This window comes from Hemiscyllium ocellatum, chromosome 1 (genome assembly GCF_020745735.1).
Source record: "Hemiscyllium ocellatum isolate sHemOce1 chromosome 1, sHemOce1.pat.X.cur, whole genome shotgun sequence".
NCBI classification, from domain to species: Eukaryota; Metazoa; Chordata; class Chondrichthyes; order Orectolobiformes; family Hemiscylliidae; genus Hemiscyllium; species Hemiscyllium ocellatum.
Window position 1 is genome coordinate 99,285,265 of NC_083401.1, and position 22,339 is coordinate 99,307,603.

At 38.6% G+C, this 22,339-nt stretch overlaps 2 protein-coding genes across 3 annotated transcripts in view; one reads left to right on the forward strand and one right to left on the reverse strand.

Moving 5' to 3' along the window:
- atp10d (ATPase phospholipid transporting 10D) overlaps nt 1–7,627 on the reverse strand; it is a 211,796-nt gene extending 204,169 nt beyond the window's left edge. Inside the window, exon 1 of the mRNA XM_060824432.1 lies at nt 7,110–7,627. The gene's annotated coding sequence lies outside the window, so the exon portion shown is untranslated. The remainder of the gene's footprint in view (nt 1–7,109) is intronic.
- On the forward strand, nt 7,140–20,787 carry commd8 (COMM domain containing 8). 2 transcript variants are annotated; one of them, XM_060824459.1, is made up of 5 exons: nt 7,140–7,409; nt 12,974–13,129; nt 14,215–14,367; nt 16,079–16,234; nt 19,462–20,787. In XM_060824459.1, the coding sequence occupies exons 1-5, from the start codon at nt 7,335–7,337 to the stop codon at nt 19,495–19,497; spliced, it is 576 nt and encodes a 191-aa protein (XP_060680442.1). In that variant the 5' UTR covers nt 7,140–7,334; the 3' UTR covers nt 19,498–20,787. The 2 variants fall into 2 exon arrangements, with proteins under 2 accessions (XP_060680442.1, XP_060680449.1); XM_060824466.1 differs by having other exon boundaries at nt 7,154–7,409; nt 19,477–20,787.
- Nucleotides 20,788–22,339: the final 1,552 nt, after the last annotated feature.

Sequence of the window (22,339 nt, forward strand, 5' to 3'; positions counted from 1 at the left end):
CCACTTTCCTTCCTTTACCTCAAAACCCCTGTTTCACTTACTGATTAAAAATCTGTCTTTTTCAGCATTGAATATACTTAACAACCTAGCATCTGTGAAATTCTCTACTGTACAGGCAACTACTCACAGAGAAGAAACTCTTCCTCATCTTTGCCTTAAATGGGTGATCCCTTACTCTGAGATGACGACTTGTGGTTCTGGATGCTTCCACAAGAGAAAAATCAACCTTTTAGCATCTACCCTGTCAAATCCCCCAAGTTTCTTACATGTTTCAATAAAGTACACCTCTCATTCTTCACAACTCCATTAAGTACAAGCCCAATCTATTTAACTTGTCCTCATAAGACAATACCTTCATAAACCTAGGAAACCTTATCTGGACTGGCTCCAATACAAGTATACCTTACCTTAGATAAGAGGACCAAACTGTTCACAATTTTTTAGGTCATGTCTAACTGGAGGAACAAAGGTATTCACTAGAAGCCAAAATAATAAAACAAAAAGAAAGAATAGTTGAAACTTTCATTAAAAATGAGGTTAATTCAAAAGGGTGTATTTGGCATGTCTTTCTTAACTAAGGCTCAGAAAGCAAATCACAAGATAAACAAGTTAGCACAGCCAACACTCACTGTTACTGACACTGATGGAGGTCCAGAGTGTTATATACAGAATGATGAAAAAAATGGAGACATCCTCACAGACCTCGAGGTTAATAGCACTTGCCAGTATTCCTTAGAAAGGAATTCAGCACTGCCACCCCTACTGATACAGTCTTTTAACCTAGGAATTAAACAGGAATCTGTTTGCATGACAGCATTCACTTTCCTGTAGTTCATGCAGAATCTGGCCTAGAAACTATCAAACTCTGATTAGGCTCATTCAACTGCTTTTCCAGCATGTTTGAACCACCTTTCCACCTGAGCTTGTTTCTCTGGGCTTAACTTGTAAGGATGATGTTTCATCAGTACTGATTCTCCAACATCCACTTTACACCTAGCTACTGTAGTATATCCAGTATATACTAGAACTTCACATTATTTTCATTTTTAGAACAAAGACACTGTGTCTAACTCTCCCAAGATTTCCGCTTAGCTAATTGAATTATAGGGTGTCTGCTATCTTGAGAACTGTTTGCCTCTACTTCTCTACTGTTATCCTCTGCTACTCTTAACATGTGAAACATTTACTTTTGCTTATTCTCCTCTGAAGATATTGCTTTACTATGTTTATGTGACATTATCAATTCTTCTTCGTACGATCAGTGGTGTTTATCAGGTCAGTAGGATATATTACTTTTTTAACCATAAAGACAATAACTAACCCTCCTAACTACCTTATATAGACCACTAAATTTTACTTCGAGGATCATTCTGCAAAAATAACAACACCAATACTTCACCTCATGTGTGAAATCTTCAAGTCTGCCCATTCTTTCATTTTGGTTTGTGAAGTTTTAAAGTACTGTTGTTCTACTTCACGTGCTCATACGAGTCTCTTTAGAAAGATGGACACGTAATCCAACATTGCAAATTCATCTTTCTGCTTTCTGAATTTTTCCCAAATCAATTTTAATAGGCCTCTTATCTCATAGCAAAAAATTAATTTGAAGCAACTAAATTCTGTAGATTCATTTGGGGAATTTTTGGTAGCAAAGAATAAGAATTCTAACCTTTTTATTGCATTCCCTTGGGTATTTGTGACAATAGGCTTTAGTCATGTTTGTAAGAGTGTGATGATATCTCTCCAAAGCTCCCTGTGTTTGCAGTTGACTTCAATTAATTGACACTGAGTGGCAGACTAGAGTGAGTAAAATAAAATTATTTTTTCCCACTACTGCCTTAGCTGTAGTTGTCCATAAAGGAATTGCTTCTGAAAATTCAGGTTATCATATCCATAATTATAAGGATATACTGATGTTCGGTTTTCACTTTCAGAAATGGTCCTATAAAATTTACTAAAACTTACCTAAATGGTTTTACAAAAACTTGTATGGGTATTAAAGATGCTAATTTCATTTGGTGTTGATATTTACCATGTTTATAAAATTGCATGACATCCTTATGAAGTCTGGGCCAGATAAAACACCTGTTTATTGATGCTTGTGTTTTCTATATTCCTACAAATGCTGTCATATCCTGGAATAAACTCCAGGAGTTAAGATATTTTGGCAGTACCACTATCTGCTGCACAATATATATTCTCATTACAAAACGTGGTGAGTTTTTACATTCATTCCTCATTCACCAGTCTGTAAGAGTGCCACCATTTTCTCATTGTTCTGAATATTATAGCACTCCGGACCGCCATCAACTTCACCCTCACTGACTGCTGTCTGTGCTTACCTGTTTGCCTCAGGATCTGCTTTCTTAGCCTTAATTAATAAACTTAAATATTTCCTTCAAATTATCCTCACTTGTAATGAAAGTTCCAGCTATTCGAACTTCTGCTTGTTGCATTACTTTGACCTCCGATGATGGACAATTTTTAGCCATTGCTCTGGTCACGACGAAATGGAAAATATGTGCAACTTCATTTTGTAAATGTTCTCTCTTTTTAACCTACCTTAGGCTTTCTATGGTTATTAGCGAAGCTGAAACCCTCACTGCCAGCAAGTTATTACCCAGGAGCAAGTCTACTCTGTGACAAGTTAATTTCTTAACTACTCCTAATAACAGTGGTCAAATAATAAGTTATATCCCAGTGGCACTTTGTGGAATTGAACCAGGCTACACTCTATACTTATTTCATTCACTAAAATTTTGGCTTTCTCACTGAATTTTTTGGGATTAATAATTTCTTGATCAGTAGGATAATCAAGGGTTATGAGGAAAATGCAGGAAAGTGGATGTGAGGAATGTTAGATAAGCCACAATCCTATTGAATGGCAGAGCAGGTTTGAGGGCCCAAATGCTCTTTTTCTGTTCCTATTTCTTATGGTTTTATGATGTTAAAGTTATAAACTTGATCCATGGTATTTTCTTTCTGGGTGCCCTTTTCAGATTCCCTCTTATGAATTCTAAAAGCCCCATGGACTCAGTCGCAACATTCTGAATGAAGGTGTCCGACTTTATTACAATGGAAATACTTCAGCTTTCAATTTTCACCACCACCCTCACTTTTCCTTCTGATCTAAAGTGGAGATCTAAGGGTATTCCCAGCTGAACTTTCTTCACGCTGACAATTTGCCTTCCTCTCATGTTCCCTTCGACTTTCCTTCAAAATTTTATGGGGTGAAGGGTAAAAATATTTAGTTTGATGGATCATCTCATAATAATCAGCTATTACTGCTGCCTCTCCAGAAGTCACAATCCTTAAGTTTTCAATATATATTCTTTTTTCAAAAGGCAGTGAGTTTTTAAATCCATCTAAAGATTTCAAATCCTAATGCTGGTATCTACATGTCAAAATTAACTTGATTAATCTTTTAGTTTCAATGTAGATTTTCCCAGGCTATTTCCTTAAAATCCAAAATTACTTCCTGTAATACTTCCTGTGCTTCGCCTGTCAACCTGCACTGCATGAACAATGTCTAGTTTTCCTTCGGCTAATTAATTTCTCTTGCTATTTTCTCAATGTATTAAGAATGTTTCTATATCCCTTGTCTCAATTTTATAGGTCAGGCCCATAAAAACTTAAACATTTCATTACTGGACTTTATATCATTACTAGAATTTTCCTTATTACAGCCTGCATTAGCATCTGACAACTTTTTTTAAACTGTAGCATTTTATGATTTTATTCATATTCTCTCTTTCTCTTCTCTTTCCTTTTTCAATTCTAATTCCAGTTTTCTTACTTATATTTCCATCTCCAGCCTCTTTATTGTTTTTCCTCAAGTTCAAACTACTTTAACAGAAGCTTAATATGAACTGATGACAATGTCTCATTGTTTGGAGTATCTAATCTATATTACATCTCATTAAGCTTAAATGCTGTGCTAGTGCTTCAATCAATTGTTTCTAGTGCCATCTTATTTTCAATTGTATAAACCCTGATATTTCATTTTAATCACTTATCAACTCATATTCAATGTTACAATGTCTTTTTTCCAAATATCCAAGCCAGGAGTACCCCCAAACATTGCCATGACTCACTGGCACAGTGTGTGTTGGAAAACTTGATTCCCACAGTTGTCAAAAATGCGAGAAGATTTCATTAAAATTACAAAAATCCTCAGTTTACCTGACTGAAAAATTCAGGTCGAGAGTGTGGTGCTGGAAAAGCACAGCAGGTCAGGCAGCATCCGAAGCAACTTCTCATTCCTGATGAAGGGCTTTTGCTCCTCAGTTGCTGCAGTCCTCACTTTTGCCTTGAAAAATTCACTCACTAGGTTTCCATACTTAAAAACATTTTTGTTCTAAACAAATTTTCTTTAATTAATGAAATTTAGGAAATATTAATATATAACAAATAACTTAAAACTCCATCTCTTTATAAACAAACACAAAAAGAGAGAGACACAACACAGATATTTAGGCTGGAAAAGGAAAATATTCAGGGAACACCAGTCTGAACTACAGGAGTTGATTAGTGGTTTATTTTGAATTCTTCCAAGTTACTTTTAATTCTTTGCCATTGACGCAAAGTTGTTTGCACATTGATACTCTTTCATTCACTAGTTGAGAACTTGTCTTAGAAGGTGTTTTATTCCTCCTCCAGTAGGAATTTGCACAAAAAGGTGAGTGGAAGACAGCTAACTATTACTGAAGACCTTCTGGCACCTCTACATAGTAGAGAAAGCCACAGAGATTTTTTTGATGATCCCTCTTTTCAGATAAGGCGCCACACAAGCCATGGTCGCCTGGTCACCAGCTAATCAGAACCTGGTTATCAAGAAATTGGCCCTCTATGGTATGTACTCTTGCTCTTAGTGCATTAGGAAAATGCAATATTATATACAACTCACAATGTGTACCAGTAAACATCAACTTGATTCCCTGTTGGTACAGTAAATTTTCTTCCACATCATCAGATTTTCTCGGATATATGGTACAGGAAAAGGGTGCGTGGCTCAAACATTTATACTCCATGTGCACGCCTCTCAATTTTACTCTAAATCACTCCTGTAACTGTAGCAAGATGATGTATACATTTTTATTGTTCAATGCTAAAAAAAGTTTCATTAAATATAACTTTACACCAGGAATGATGAGGAAAGACATCTTCCAGACCCTATAAACTCAGCCACCAATTCTAATGATGCCACTATGACACAGCTCATTATGTGCATGGTCAGTAGCTATTCTTAGAGTAAAGGTATGAAGTCAGAAGTCGCATGACACCTGGTTATAGCCCAACAGGGTTATTTGAAATCATGAACTTTCAGAGCACTGCTCCTTCGTCCCACACGAGGTTATGTGGGATATAGATAAAGCAGTGTTACTTCTGCAATCATAATTGCTTATGCAATGTAAATGAACTCACACCAGTGTATAATTGTTTCAGCCAAGAGCTGAGTTAACAAGAATGAAAACTATGTGAAGGAAATATATAATTGTTTTTGCATTAGTGAAAATGTGCATACAAGAATGAAATGTGCCTGCAAACAATGGTAGATGCTACAGACAAATAGATAAGGTGCTGTGAGGGGAGGGGGTGTATGTTAAGCTAGATATGCTTGTACAAACAGTTATAAGCATCTGTTTTCCACTTAAGCAAAAACAAAAAAAAACACAATCAAGAGGTCATAAGGCTCAGTATAGGCAAAGAATGGAAGGAAATGTTGCTTTAGCAAGCAAGGATACAGATGGTGGTAAAGGAGGATATATAACAATAGACCACAGAGGGATGTGGTGAAACGGCCAAGCAGGACATGCATTTTTGTCACGAACAAGCCGGATGAGGCAAGAGATAAACAGCCAGGTTTAGAGTAGTGGAAGATGTAAACAGGGGAGGAGGGAAAGAGAAATGAAGTTGTGTATTCCTTAAACTTGGTGTGCCTATCTTATAGGCACCACTCTTGCAAGAGTATAATAAACAAAACTGCTGCTTCAGATCTTGTCTCAGACTGAAATTATTGAAGTGAGTGGGTTCTATTTCCCACACTGGTGTTGTGTGACTTCTAATTTTGATGACCCTAGTCCAACACCAGCACCTCCACATTATGGAATAAAGGTTTAGTTCACCCTTTGCTTCACATTTATTCCCTTCTCCCCAAGTCTGTCAAGCTTCCCTGTAAATGCATGCGATTGTTCTGCTTATTTACATATTTTTAAAATGCATCTTAAAATTACAGTGCTTGTCATTTGAGCAATAGGCATTGAGCTTCTAACTAAAGTATGAACATAAATTAGAAATATTAGTTGTGCAAACATTATTCTCTGTTGCACTATTCTTAGGACAATTTGACAGTTTCAGGCCTTGAACCAGTTTTATTTTTTGACTATTTCTAGGTGTTACCATAACAGGTCTCTATGCAGAATTTTGTTAAAATTTATTAGTTGTTTTGCGAAGATGCAACTGTGTTTGAAAGATCAAAGTGATTTTTTTTTCTGCTCTACTATGATTTGCAACTTCACCAATCCATTTCCTGGGATGCAGACCGTCGCGTCCAGCCGACTTTCAAAGCTTTTATCCTAGCAGCTTTACAGTTGTTTTTCCTCTTGAGTTGATGTTGTTTTAAGTTCCTGCCTTCTCTTTTGTCCCTTGCCTTCCTACAACGTTTAGTCTAGACTTTACGGACTGGACTCTTAAAACCTGTCTGTGACCATTTCTCTGGCGAATCACATAAATCCTGCTGTGGAGAGGCTTTTAAACTAACAAGAGGGGAATTTAGTAGTTCAAACGGAAAATTTTCCATGCGGGTAAACATTAGCATAGTGGAACAAGAAGTAACAAGAGATTTGAACAATGAATGTGTATCAACGTGCAAGGTTCTTGCTGAGAGTAGGAGAATAAATTGTGATGGCCGAAGTATATTTAGGAGGAAAAAAAAGGTTGTTAATAGAAATTGGAAATGCCTAGTGAGTTTTGAACACACTTTCAGTTCAAGAACAAAGACGGGAATATTTTGATAGTAGACTTAGTTATATTATTTTTATCCTGCGCTACCCAATTTTCTCCTGAAAACACAGACCCTCGATGGGTTACACTTTAACGCTGAATGATACCTTTCGGAGGCGATGACTCTCCACGTTTGAACCTTCCCATTGAGCGCTGACAATTGAGCGTTTCCAGTGCGGAGAGAAAAGCAGAAGCATCTGACCCTGCAGCCGCGTTCGACATCCAGATCCGCCGAGTTTGCAGGCGCAGCCTGGTTAGAGTTGGACTGAGCGGAGGAGGGGCTTGTTCTGCCATTTGCCCGCTCCGGGGATTTTCGTCGCTCGAGACCGCGGATGGACAGCCCAACGGTCGAGCGCGCGGCCACGCTGCCGTTACTGGCGAAGCTCGCGGCGGAGGAGTGCCCCCGGGTAAGCTCAGGGGCCTGGGGAGCCTTGTCCCTCCATGTTAGTGGCCGCGGGTGGAGCCTCGGTGTTTCCTAGAAGAGTTCCCGCTCGCCGTCGCCCCTTTCACGGATCGACGGGCTGCCCAAGAGTGCCGATGTTTTACGTATCATTCAGCACTCTCGTTTACTGCTTTCTCCTTTTGGTCTGCACTCTCCGCCTTTCTGGTCTCTCTCTTTCCTGCGTGTTTCTTATTTTGGATGATTTGAAGTTTCTGCACCTCATTGCACCAGTCACAGAGCTCTCAGAAAATGGCAGGGACTCAACAAGTGGGTTAGTTCGTTTAACTGATGATGAAAACGAGGTGTTTTAAAATTCTGGTTAACTGTAGTAAAACACACACAAAACTGGACGCATTCGTTCTGGCAGCACCAGTGGAGGGAGAAACAAGGTTTTCTCGGACATTTCCAAGTGTGTTAAGCAGGTATTGGGTTGTTAGGTGTAGGCAGGAGTATGCAGTTGGATTGGCTATGGTGTTACTAAATGATGGAACAAGCTCAAGAGGCTCAATGGCCTATTTCCGCACCCGATTTGTATGAGTCGATGCTCATGTATATTCGAAGTGCACTTGCAGACTAAATCAAGCGCTCAGAGTCTCAGTTGCCCCTCTGTTTCAGAGTTTTTTTAACTTTAATTTTGGTCCAGTGTTTTGATCCCAGGTAATGTTATTATTGGATCAAACTGAAATCTGGCTTTGTTGATCAACTGCTTTTTTCCAGCTGCAAATGTGTTGCTGGTCAAAGCACAGCAGGCCAGGCAGCATCTCAGGAATAGAGAATTCGACGTTTCCTTCATCAGGAAGGGCTTATGCTCGAAACGTCGAATTCTCTATTCCTGAGATGCTGCCTGGCCTGCTGTGCTTTGACCAGCAACACATTTGCAGCTGTGATCTCCAGCATCTGCAGACCTCATTTTTTACAACTGCTTTTTTCCCCCTATTATACATGATTTTTAATTGGGACAAATGTAGGCAATGGTGCAAATTTGATTTTAACAACAAAATGAGTTTACTAAGCAAAAGTATATGGAATATAGGAAATTTATGTTTCTTCTGCAATTCGAAATTCATAATATTTAAAAAAAACTGAACTCCATCAGTGTGTAATTGTTTCAGCCAGGAGCTGAGTCAACAAGAATGTGAACTCTGTGGCGGAAATGCTAATAGGTTTGCTAAGGATGTAACAAATGGTATCCCCACTTAGAAGGGCTTCATGATAAGATGCTGTGAAAAGGAAATGGCCTGAGAACAGGAATGAGCATGTTTTTCACAGACAAGACCGGATAAGACTTGAGAAAAGCAGGAGGGTCTTAGGGAAGTGGAGGATGTAAACAGGGAGGGAAACAATAAAATAAGGAAAAAATGTGGTAACCAAATTGTATAAATATCGAGTATTTGTTGAATTCGGTGTGTGTTTTGTCCCTGCCTTGTGGACATTACACCCACTTGCAAGTGTGAAATAAAGAGCTCTGCTGATTCAGATCTTGTCTCGGACTGAAATTACTGCAGTGAGTGAGCTTTGTTTCTCACATGTAGGTTTAAAGAGAATCTCAAGGCATTCTGTACATACAAGAAGATAGCTAGGGAGAGGGTAGGACCATATCAGTATAAAAGAGGGAACTTGTGCCTGGAGACAGAGGATGTGGGCTAGATTCTAAATTAGTACTTTATGTTGGTACTTGCCCAGGAGAAGGATACAGAAAATAATGAGAATACTAACGTGCTAGGAAATTTTGAGATCAAGAAAGAAGTTGGTGTTGCGTCTCTTGAAGAACAGTAGTTGGGTAGCACGGTAGCTCAATCGTTAGCACTGCTGCCTCACAGCACCAGGGGCCCAAATTCCATTCCAGCCTTGGGCAACTGTCTGTGTGGAGTATGCACGTTCTCCCCGTGTCTGCGTGGGTTTCCTCCAGGTGCTCCGGTTTCCTCCCACGGTCCAAAGATGTGCAGCTCAGGTGAATTGGCCATGCTAAATTGCCCATAGTGCTAGGTGCATTAGTTAGAGGGAAATGAGTCTGGGTGGGTTACTCCTTGGAGGGTCGGTGTGGACTGGTTGGGCCGAAGGGTCTGTTTCCACACTGTAGGGAATCCAATCTAATCAGATATGGTTCCTTAGGGCCTGGTGGTATCTACCCAAGTTATTGAGAGAGGCAAGAGAGGGGAATGCTGGGGCCTTGACCAAGAGACTGGTAAGTAGCTAATGTTATTCCTCTGTTCAAGAAGGGAAATAGCAATGATCCAGGAAATTACAGACCGGTGAGTTTCACATTGGTGGTTGGGAAGTTATTGAAGAGAATTGTTAAGAATAGGATTTATGCGTGTTCAGTAAAGCATGACTTAACTAGGGACAGTCACCGTGGCGTCAGGTAGGGCAGGTCATGTCCTAGTAACTTGATTGTCACCACCTCAAAATTCAGCGATGATCAATGAGGGTTGATATTAGTGGTGCTGGAAAAGCACAGACGGTCAGACAGCATCCAAACAGCAGCAGAATCGATGTTTCGGGCAAAAGCCCTTCATCAGGATATGACCAGTGGATGTTGTGTATATGGATTTTAATAAGCTCTCTGACAAAGTCCCTCATGGTCTTTATCATCCAGATGATTAAGATCCATGTGATCCACGGTGACCTCGCCACATGGATTCAGAATTAGCTTGACTATAGAAGGCTGAGGGTAATGGTGGAATAGTGTTTGATCCGTACTGGGACTTGTGCTGTTTGTGATATATGTTTGAAAATGCAGGTAGGTGGATTGGTAAGTTTACAGACTACACAAAGATCATTGCAGTTGTGGAGAGGGGAGAAGGTTCTTAAAAGATACAGTGGGATACAGATCAGTTGCAAATGGCAGATGGAGTTTAATCCGGGTAAGTGTGAGGTGTTGCACTTTGGAAGAACAAATTTAAAGTAAATGTATACACTTCATGGCAGGACCTTGAACAGCACTGATGTGCAGAGGGATCTTAGGGTTCAAGTCCATAGCTTCTTGAAAGTAGTCACGCAAGTAGACAGGGTGTGAAAGGAGGCATATGGCATGCTTGCGTTTATTGGTCAGGAAATTGAGTACAAGAATCAGGATGTCATGTTGCAGCTTTATAAGACTTTGGTTAGGACACACTTGGAGTATTGCATTCAGTTCTGGTCGCCACACTGCTGGAGGGGTGTGGTGACTTTGGAGAGGATGCAGAAGCGGTTTATCAGGATATTGAAAACAACAAATGCTGAAGATTACAGAGAGTCAGACAGCATCCCTGGAGAGTGAGCAAGCTGATGTTTCAGATCTAGGTGACTCTTCATTAGAGCTCTGATGAAGAATCATTTAGACTTGAAACGTTAGGTTGCGCTCTCTACGGATATTGTCTGACCACTGTGATCCCCAGCATTTGTTACTTTCTGTACTGTAGTAATTTGCTTTTACCCTCTAATCCAGGCACCATCTTGATATGAGCTGTAACAAGAATCTAGAAAAACACTTTTTTTACCGGGGGCAGCCTGAGGTGAGAGGGGAGTTGAAGTTTATAGAATTATGAATTGCATAGTTAGGGTTGATGGTCAAAATCTTTTTTCCAGAGTTAAAATTTCGAATACTAGGGGGCATGCATTTCAGATGGGGGGAGTTCAAAGTTTTTTTAGACAGAGTGGTAGGAGTCTGGAATGTGCTGCCGGGGTGGTGGTGGAGGCAGATACAATAGGGGTGTTTAAGAGATTTTTAGCTAAGCACGTAAATATGCGAGGAATAGAGAGAAATGGACCAAGGGCAAGCAGGAGGAATTAGTTTGATTTGGCATCATGTTCAGGCACAACATTATGGGCCGAAGGGCCCTTTCCTGTGCTTATACATTTCTACGTTCTAATTTAAGCACCTTGATCACCTATCAACTTTGTCACCTGAAGGTGAGCCAAGAATTTTCTCAATTGTGCAGAGGAATATTGAATATAAAAGCACAGAGGTGATATGAAATGTATAGATTTGAATTAGATTAGACTACAGTTTAAAGTATTGGATGCAATTCTGAATATCCATTATAAAATACATGTGAAAGTCATCAAAAGTGAACATTCACTGAAGTTAATCTGAGAATGAGGAGAAGAAATGTTTAAAACGTTGGCTAATTGAGGCTTTGCATATTATAAAATATTTTACAGGATAAATCACGAAACATTCTTCTAGCTAGCACAGAGGAACCAGCGAGTGTAAACTGGGTATCTGTGTAAAATCAAAGGGAGTTACATTTTTTTTCCACACAAGTCTCCACAAGCTTCACTAAAATGACTACTCATGCAGGTACTCTGTAACTTAATTGAATAGGCACACCCACCCTCCTCTAGCTTATCTCTCCACACTTCAGGCTCTCTGCCTTTATTCCTGATGAAGGGCTTTTTCCCGAAATGTCGATTTTGCTGCTCCTCGGATGCTGCCTGAACTGCTGTGCTCTTTCAGCACCACTAATCCAAAATCTGGTTTCCAGCATCTGCAGTCATTGTTTTTACCTGTCAGATTTTTCTATGCATTGAAGGCTTTCTGTTATATTTCTGGGATATACAGCACAGAAATAGACCCTTCGATCCAACTCATTCATACCCACCAGATATCCTAAATAAACCTAGTTTCATTTCCCAGCATTTGGCCTATATCCCTCCAAAGCCTTCCTATTTCTGTACCCATCCAGATGCATTTTAAATGTTGCAATTGTATCATCCTCCACCACTTCCTCTGGCAGCTGATTTCATACACACACCACCCTCAGTGTGAAAAGGTTGCCCTTTTAGGTCCCTCTCACCTTAAACCTATGCCCTCCAGTTTTGGACTCCCCAACCCCAAGGGAAAGAACTTGTCTATTTATGCCATCCATGTCCGTCATGATTTTGTAAACCCCTCTAAGGTAACCCCTCAACCTCCAACACTCCAGGGAAAATAGTCCATTCTATACAGCCTCTAACTATAGTTCAAACCCTCCATCCCTGGCAACATATTGTAAATCTTTTCTGAAGCCTTTCAAGTTTCACAACATCCTTCCTATAGGAGAGAGACCAGAATTGCATGCAGTATTCCAAAAGTGATGTAACCAATACCCTGTACAGCTGAAACATGACGTCCCAACTCCTATAGTGATTGTACTGACCAATAAAGACAGGCATACCAAATGTCATCTTCGCTATTCTGTCTACCTGTGACTCCACTTTCAGGGAACTATGAACCTGCGCTCCAAGGTTTCTTCATTCAGCAATTCTCCCCTGTCCCTTACCATTAAGTGTATAAGTCCCGCCCTGATTTGTCTTTCCAAAATGCAGCACTTCATCGATTTAAGTTAAACTCCTTCTGCCACTACTTGGCCCTTTGGCCCATCTGATCAAGATCCTCTTGTACTCTGAGGTAACCTTCGGTGTCAACTACAAACTTACTAACCGTAACTCCTATGTTCACATCCAACTCATTTATTTAAATGACGAAAAGCAGTGGACCCAGCATTGATCCTTGTGGCACACCACGGGTCACATGTCTCCAGTCTGAAAAGCAATTTTCTTCTGTAGTTCATTCACAGAGTAATTGATGGTATTTGTGGACGTGCACTTCCTCGATTCCGGGATTATGGAAATATTTGGAGTCTGATAGAATGGATAGAGATCTTAGAGGAAGCCTCGACATTTGTGAAACATGCCAGTGGAAAGCATTTACCAGATGAAGAGGTTGGTTGGTTTTAGAATTTGTTGAACTTTAATGTTTTTGGTCCAAATTGAGAATTGTTTCTGCTCAGCACATTTCAGAATAGAGTGCAACAACTTTAATAGATACTGGAATTAGTATTACAGAGCTTTGAGTATTTTAGATAAATGTATTTTGTCTCTGCTTTTTGTCTTGTACTCAGGACAATTCTCGAGGAAAACCAATGTAAAAGGAGAACACATTTTATACTATATGAGGCATCCGTGCTGATTGACAAGTAGATTCTGGCAGAGGCATTGCCATGTCGAATGCACAAGTTAAATGATGACTGAAAGATAACTGCCAGTACTGAATGAGTGCAGTTGCCAAAGTACTTAAGCAGCTCAATACAATCTACAGTGGAGCAGTTTGCTTAATTGGCAAACCCAGTCACTACCACAAATATTCATCCTTCCACCACTGATGTAGTTATAACACACTGCTAACACCGTGCAACAAGTTGCAATCCAGCAACTCACCAAGGCACCTTTGACAACGTCTTCCAATATTGCAACTGCTACCACCTAGAAAAACCACAATAGCAGAAGCAGGGAGCTTCACCAATTGCAAGTACCCCTTCAAGTCACACACCATCCTGACTTGGAACTATATTGTAATTGCTTCTCTGTCATGAGTTAAAATTCTGGAATTTTCTTTCTAACAGCACTGTAGGTGTGCCTATGCCACATGAACTGCACCAGTTCAAGGTGGCTAACCATGACCTTTTGGTATGGCCATTAACTGCTGATCCAGCTAGGGATGTCTACATCCAGTGAACAAGTTAAATAATATGAATTTCTTGGTCATAAAACAGTTTTGAGTTTACAATAAACTTGTGAATCTCAATTTTCACATTCAGAAAGCATGAAAGTAATTTTTAGTCACTGAGTTGCTTCAAACATGTTTTATATCTGGTACATCTTTGGCCTGTGTGTTTATAGGTGCCACTAAAGTTATACAATTCTTGAAAACATTCTATGCACATACTAAAAGTGTTTGTAACTTAAATACAATGGACAAAAACCCTCTTTTACATCATAAAATAGACTGAACTTGTGTTTTTGTTAAGATTCTTCAGCTGTTGGATGGATTGAGTGCACCACATCAAGAAGCAGTACTTAACTGTTTAACAGCAAGAAAGGATGAGCTGCAGTCAGCCTTAATTGAGAAAACAAATGCTGTGTCATCTGCTTATCTACAGGATTTTGATTGGCAGCTGAAGGTATAGAGATTCATGTACTATCGATGTTTTAAAACTAATATTTCCCCACCATCAGTCACCACAATAATGTGTCAGTTGAATTGCATTCATTACAGGAAATCTAAATTTTAGCCTGGTGTTTAAATTGCTTCCCTAACCAAAGTGTAAACAATGTTCTCTAACTCTGCATTATCCTACTCACTCTCTATGACTTTCAGCAGGGTTAGTCGCAACATTACCTCCAGCATTACTTCTCTGAAGTTAAAGATTTGAATTTATGTAATATTTTTCTTGATAACAAATTAGTATAGCTGAAAATGTGTTGCTGGTTAAAGCACAGCAGGTCAGGCAGCATCCAAGGAACAGGAAATTTGACGTTTCGGGCCAGAGCCCTTCATCAGGAATTAGTATAGTCAATGTTGCAGTGTTTAAAATGTCTCAAACTTTTTACTCAATCAAACAATATTTGATGACCAAATAATTTGTTTTGCATGTTCTTTGAGGAAGAGCTGTTCATTAGAACATCATGCGTGCCCCCTTGCTCTTCTTGGAATAGTGCTTGAGGGTCTCTTGCGTTCACCTGGAGAGGATAGTTAAGGCCTGATCGCATCTAAAAGATGGCACCACAAAAAATGTACCAATCCATTATTATGGCACTGAAATGTCATCCTAAATTGTTAACACATGTCTCTCTTCAGGGATTTGAACTTTCAACTTTGACATGGAGGCAAATATGCTGTCCTTCCTTTTTTTTTAGCCTTCATTTGTTTGATCGTAAGGCAATGTTTCACTCCATAGATTGTTCCAATGTCTCTAAGAGTCTGTTCTCGGCTCTCTTCTTCCCTTATATGCTGCCTATTGTGGCATCATCCTCTTATCCAGAATATTTCCAAATGTATATTACAATGTATGACTTGTGCAACTCCTCAAAATGTTTCATGCTCATCAGCATCTGTGTTGAAAGAAGCAGAATTATTTTTGAGTCCAAGGTATCTGTTGTAGTATAGAGGCCCAGTCTAAAGATATGGGGATCTGTGTTCAAATCTTAGAATGGCAGCAGGTGGAATTTAATCTCAATGAGTAGAATCTGAAATTGAAAGCTAATCAGAGTAACAATGGTCTTGAAACCACTAACATTTGTTGTAAAAGCTCGAGTATTTCTAATGACCTTTTTTAGATAAGGAAGTCTACTGTTCCGGCTCTGATCTGATCTAGTTGTCACTCCAGACCCATGGCCACGTGGTTGACTCTAAACTGTCATCTCATTCCCTGACAGAATTCTTTATCTTCGATTTCAAGCAGCCTAAATGGTTTGTAATATGATTTTTTAATAGTAAAATTACTTTTCTACTCAACTTTGGGCTACTTTAATATTCCCGTAAAGCTTATTGCTTTATTATAAAGTAAAACAAATACTAGACATTTCCATTTTTTAAGCTAGTTCAATATATTGACTAGTATATTTTTGTTTTAATTTTCACAAGGAATTGTGACCTTTAGACAGCTGGAACCTTTTAAATAGACAATTATACTGAAGTAGTGCAAGTTCTATGCAAACTGTATGAAATGTTTTGAATATTTAAATAGGAATATGCATGTACACAATATCAGTGATCAATTATTTTTCTGTATGAGTTAAGATTAATATTTTAAATTCTATCTACTGAATAAAACCAAAGGGAAGATTCAGACCTTTAAATTTTATAGCGTTCTCTTGCTTTTATTAATATAGTTGCCTCTATCAAGTGATAAGATTGCCTTTCTTCAAACGCCACTGCTAAATCTTGACCTTGATGTAAAAGAAAATGGAGTGGTGAAGCCAGTTTCCATTGAAATGGACAAAGAAGAATTACAAACCCTCATTCACTCTCTGGAAGCGGCAAACAAGGTAATTTTTACTTTATTGTATCTGTATGCAAAATTTGATATTTCACTTGGGACACTTCAAAGATTGTGCACAGTGAGAATGGGTGTGATAGAGAGATGGAAGCAGTATCTATTTTATTAATACTATAGTTATCTGTACTAGAAAGGCAGTTACACTGCACTGATTCTGTGGAGGAGACTCCATCAGAAATAGAGAACATTTGGATTACTGTGTACAGTTAAAATTCAGGACAAAGTTCTGGGATATTAATAAACAACTAAGTTGGAATCAGGACTCAAGTTCTAGGAAACCGAGAAAGTGGAATAGTCGGTGACTGTACTGGAGGAAACCCATCAGGCTGGGTAAAACCCTGTAAGCATTAACTTCAGCACAGCTGAGAGTGGGAATTAAAAAGTACATATGCTGTTTTTGCTAGAAGCAGTTGAGCAAGATTTAGAATTTTGGGGGTGATGGGAGAAACTATCCAGGAGTAGGATTGACTTAGTGAAGTTAGCTGTCAGTAAACATCTGGAATTATCCTTCTGAATGATTATTGAATGCGGCTTTGAAGTCTGAGTGAAGATCCAGGAAGGAGGAAAATCAACCAGGATAGAGTCTGTCTATGATGGAATAGCTGGATTCAGTGAATTTTGAGGCTAAATTGGGAAAAATGGAGAACTTTAATCCTTTTTGAAGCATAATGAGATTTAGTAACCCACAACGTCATATCTGGGGGAATTTGCTAAGAAATCTGTGGAATCTGTCTTGATATCATGAGCAATTTGTGTGCTGAGGGATGGACTGTTTTGCACAAGATAGACCTTGCTACACATGGACCTGCTCAGTATGTACGACATTGTTTGCTTATTTAGCATTAATTGCTACAAAAGGGACCAAAGTCTACTTCAGCTGCTTATTTCAATGATACTCGACATTATAATCAGCTGACAAGCGCTGAGTTTAGAAAGGATCTCCTGCAGGTATTCAACAATATGTACCATTATTCCTGGGTCTTGATAAAGATTTATTCCTCAATCTACATATATTAAAAATTAAGCTATTCTATTTATCTTCTGGTTGTTTGTTGAAACTTGCTATGCACAAATTAATTTGCATTTCTATACATGATAACTACACTTTGAACATAATTCTTTGGCTAAGAAACACTTTAAGAGCACCCTAAGGTAACACGTAATGATAAATCAATACACTTTCTGAATGGTTGAATGCCAGTGTATGGAATTAAGAAAACAGGGATTCATTTTACTTGTGAAGTATTAGTTTTAACAGAAAAGTTTATTTTAATGATGATTCAGCAATTTGATTTTATTATTATCGGGAATAAACAAATTAAACCAACTAAACCGAAAGAACTGTCTTATAAATTAATTAATTTTGTAGGCAGGGGTTAATGCAGTTTTCAATACGTGTTAAAATAGGATAAAAAAGTGAAACTTTTTCAATGGCCTCGGTACTTGCACAGACTTTTCTCAGTGGAAGGAGGAGATAGTGAAGCTTAAGTTATCTTGCACACTTTGAAGGGTTATTTTGGGGTCCAAACCTTTTGTTGCCCACTCTTTGTAAAGGTTTTTCTTTAATTTCAGTTTAAGATGATTTAAGTACAGTATTATATACATATTCCAAACATCTACACTGAAAATTGAATAAAATCAACATTTAAAAGCTTAACCGGAGACAGGTGTAATAGTTTGTGTTGAATTGTTTCCTAATATTCTTGATTTTTGAGTCCATTTGGAAATTATATGAAAGAGACCATTTTCTAATATTCAGTTAGGGATATACAGAATCAGGCTTCAGTTGTAATTTGGCAATTCTTCATTTAAAAGATAAAGAAGTTAAAATGCAGGAATGTTTGATTCTGGTGGAGAATTTCCATCAGGAGCCTTTGTTTGCCCTTACAATATGTTATAGACAAGTGAGGAAGGGTTACGTGGATCCTCTCCTCAACCTCCCTGTTTGACTGCAGTAAAGATTTAAATTCATTTTTATCCTGTAGCTTCCAATCAGAATGTAGTTAACTCTTTCTACTGCAGCAGTAAGAAAACAAAGCCTTTTAAAAGGAGTTTTTTTTTCCCCTTGGGTCAGAATGTAATAAAAAGGTAATAAAGACCAGTGTGTGACCTTTGTGTAGAATCTTAAGTCCTCCCCACTTGCACATGAACACACATACACCTATATACAAAGATAATGATATAAAATCTAGTAGAAAACTAAGGCTAAAAAGAAAAATTAAGTTTAGAATCCTTTAATGTCCTTGAGGCTTGCTTAATGAGGCCTGAAATCATGATGGTAAGTTGATTTTGTGGACTTTCAATAGTAGAGAATATTGCAATTATCTTTTAAGTTTACTGATATTTCTTTCCAGTCCATGTTGTCACCAGGCTTTTCTTTGAGAGGTAGATGGTGATTCTGCTTCAGTGTGTTTCAGTCAAAAATCCATCTCTTAGACTTCTCCCAGAAATACCTTGAAGTTGCAGCTGTTTACTTATTCTGTTTACTGCATTAATTTGTCCAGTTTTGATAATTGTAGGCAGTGCCAAATTTAAACAAGGTTTAAAGATTCTCATGGTACAGAGGATTAAGATCTTTTTACACTGGACGTGAAACATAAACCCTGATGTCTCTCTACAGGTGCTGCCCGACCTGCTGAGTTATTCCATTTAGTTCTGTTTTTGTTTGATTTGCAACATCTACAGTTCTTTTGGTTTTTGTTTTTTACACTACTGAGGAGGAGTTGGGGGTTCATTAATTGGAAAATTGTACAATTGTAAACCTGTTCAAATGGCCTTTTGTGGAATCCATTTTGCTTTCATCAACCTGGCCAACCTGTGTCATTCCTGTGACTATTTTAAGTCAATGATTTTGATTCCTTTTTAAAACAATAGCAGTTCGTGCAAGTCCCAGACATTAAATCAACTGATGGGATTCAAAGACATATAGTCCATATTTTAAATCATTGTGACAAAATCACCAATTAGATTCACTAATACATTTCAGCAAGCAATTCAAAACTCATCTGCCAGTTCTTTCTGTTATTGTAGACTTTGAAGACACAGTGTGACCAAAAAAAAACTCATGTTGTAAACACAAAAATAGCTAGTGCGTTGGTAATCTACTCAAATAGTGAAAATATTAATAGTCCTGAAAGTATGTAACATGTTGGTGTATTCTGAAAATGAGAACTGTTTTGACACTGATTCAATTATAACTTGACCTGAAATTTACAGCTTCTCTCCTGGCAGGTTGTTCTACAAATAAAATAACTGGAGATAATCGGTGGCCTATATTTCTGTAACATTTCCAAATGGAAACTGAGAACTACTCAAAACCTTTGAGCTGATACTGAAGCAAAGAGAGTAATTACATCATCAGGAATTTGTGAATAAATGAAGTTAAGCCTGAAGCACAGCAGAAACTGCAAACTACTTTTAAAGTGTTTCATTAACTTCTGACACTCAACAGAGCTAAGGCTGTTGGACTTGCACAGTATTTGCTTTAATGACTAGCACCAGTATTTGAAATGCACAGCAGTGAATTTTTTATTTTGTTTTCTGAGTAATGATCTGCAGCTTCTTTACATATTTATTGCTTGATTTGAGAGAGCTTTATCCAAGGAATTTTTTAAATTTCAATGGATATGATCTCCCTCATGATTGTTGATGTGAATTCTCCAGCTCCATTTCCTGGATAGGAAGAAACAATTGCAATTACTGTTTCATCTGTAACCTTTTAATGCATTGCCTAGTAACTTAATTTAAGTTTGCACAGTTCTGTCAACTATTTGTGAATTGATTATCTTTTGAGAAAAGATTGGATATATCAACAAGAAAATCATTTAGCAGTTCTCTGTACACTTTTTGTAAAGTGCTTTTTACCTTCTCAATTACATTTTTATATCTAATTGTTTCATGGATACTGCCGGATGACTTGTATTCCTTCCCCTGAATATGATGTTGTAATTGTGTGTTATTGTAGTTGTAGACCTCAAAGCAACACTAATATCACTGCTGCAGGTAATGCAAATCACCCCAGTCTGAGAAATTGTGGCCTGCTAGTGGGCTTAGACCATTAGCAAGGCTGTTTGAAGAAAGTGGAAATTTATGAAGTCCACGGTACAAAGATATGTTTAAAAACCTACTAATTCAAACCTTCCAACATTCCCCTCGTAGCTTTTTTGTTAACTTACTTGCTTGAAGGGTTTCACTTTGGTGATATGCCTCTGCTGCAGCAGCTACTGGTTTCCGTGTTCATTTTGCCAAAGGACTCTAATGCTCCAACTTATTGAACTGCTATGGTACAAGAATTCCTGTGTTTATTTGTTTAGTTCATGAATTTTTGCCGAATTTGGACTACTGAAAACATTTATACATGTTTCAGTTTATTCAAGAATGTGTAATTGAAAGAAGCGGGGCCATAAAATGTAATTTGGGGAGCTCGCTAATTGATCTTGTGGAATCAGAATATTTGGAGAATGTTGTTCTATAATCACATTGAAAATTGTCTATAATAAAAGCACAGGCATATGAACAAAATTCTAGTGTTTTAAATCAAAATCCGTTTCAACGACTCTATCTTTATTTCAAAGATCCCACACACTGATATCTAGTTTTGGTAATGAAATAGGAATAACAAATGTTTAGTCACTTGTCCCCCTCTTTCAAGCTATAGCTATGATTTTATTATGAGTTTGATATCCTTTTTTTCCTTTTTTCTGTGGGGACAAAGGGGAAGCCTTTAGTGTCTGGTCTTGCTCATCCTGCTTTTAAGTAGGTTGCCAAGAGGAGCTAAAGACGTTAGTATTTAATTTTTCTTTTTTTCCTACCTCCTAACAGTGCAATTACATCTGGGAACTAAGGTGAAGTTGGTTTTAAATCTATGACCCACCATTTTATTGCACTATTTTTCTGAACAGCAGAGATCTTTTATTTACCCACAATTATTTCATAGTAACACTACAGTGTGGAGAGGGGCCATTCTATTCATCAAGTCTGTACTGATCCACCAAGAAGCATTCCATCTAGACACAGGTCTGCACAGACCAAACAACTCCACCGCCCTGTGGCCGACCACTTAAACCCATCCTCCCACTCCCTCAATTCATGCAAGTTTTGGGCCTCCTCCACCACTAAATCAAAGCTACCTGCAAACTGAAAGAAGAATGCCTCATCTTCCACCTGTGGGTTGAAGTGATCAGCCACAGGGCAGTGGAGTTGTTTGGTCTGTGCAGACCTGTGTCTAGATGGAATGCTTCTTGGTGGATCAGCACAGACTTGATGAACAGAAGGGCTTCCTGATGAAGACCTTTTACCCAAAATGTCGATTTTCCTGCTGCTCGGATGCTGCCTGACTTGCTGTGCTTTTCTAGCATTACTCTAATCTGGACTCTGATCTCCAGCATTTGTAGTCCTTATTTTCACCTACTGTTGCAGGAAGTGCATTCCATGCCTCTACTACTCTCTGGGTAAAGAAGCTATCTCTGACATCTGTCCTATATCTGTCACCCCTCCATTTAAAGCTATGGCCCTTCTTACTAGCCATCACCATCTGAGGAAAAAGGCTCTGACTGTCCAATCTATTGAATCCTCTGATTATCTTATCTGCCTCAATTAAGTCACCTCTCAACCTTCTCTCTAACAAAAACAGCACCAAGTCCCTCAGCCTCTCCTCATAAGACCTTCCCTCCATACCAGGCAACATCCTAGTACATCTCCTCTGAACCGTTTCCAAAGCTTCCACATCCTTCCTATAATGCAGTGACCAGAACTGTACACGATACTACAAATGTGGCCACACCAGAGTTTTGTACAGCTGCAGCATGATATCATGGTTCCGAAATTCAATCCCACTTCCAATAAAAGCTAACACACCATATGCCTTCTCAGCAACCCGATCAACCTGGGTGGCAACTTGTAAGGATCTATGTACCTGGACACTGCGATCTCTTTGCTCATCTACACTACCAAGAACTTTACTATTCACCCAGTACTCTGCATTCCTGTTACTCTTTCCAAAGTGAATCACCCCACACTTTTCTGCATTAATTTCCATTTGCCTCCTCTCAGCCCAGCTCTGCAACTTATGTATGACTCTCTGTAATCTACAACA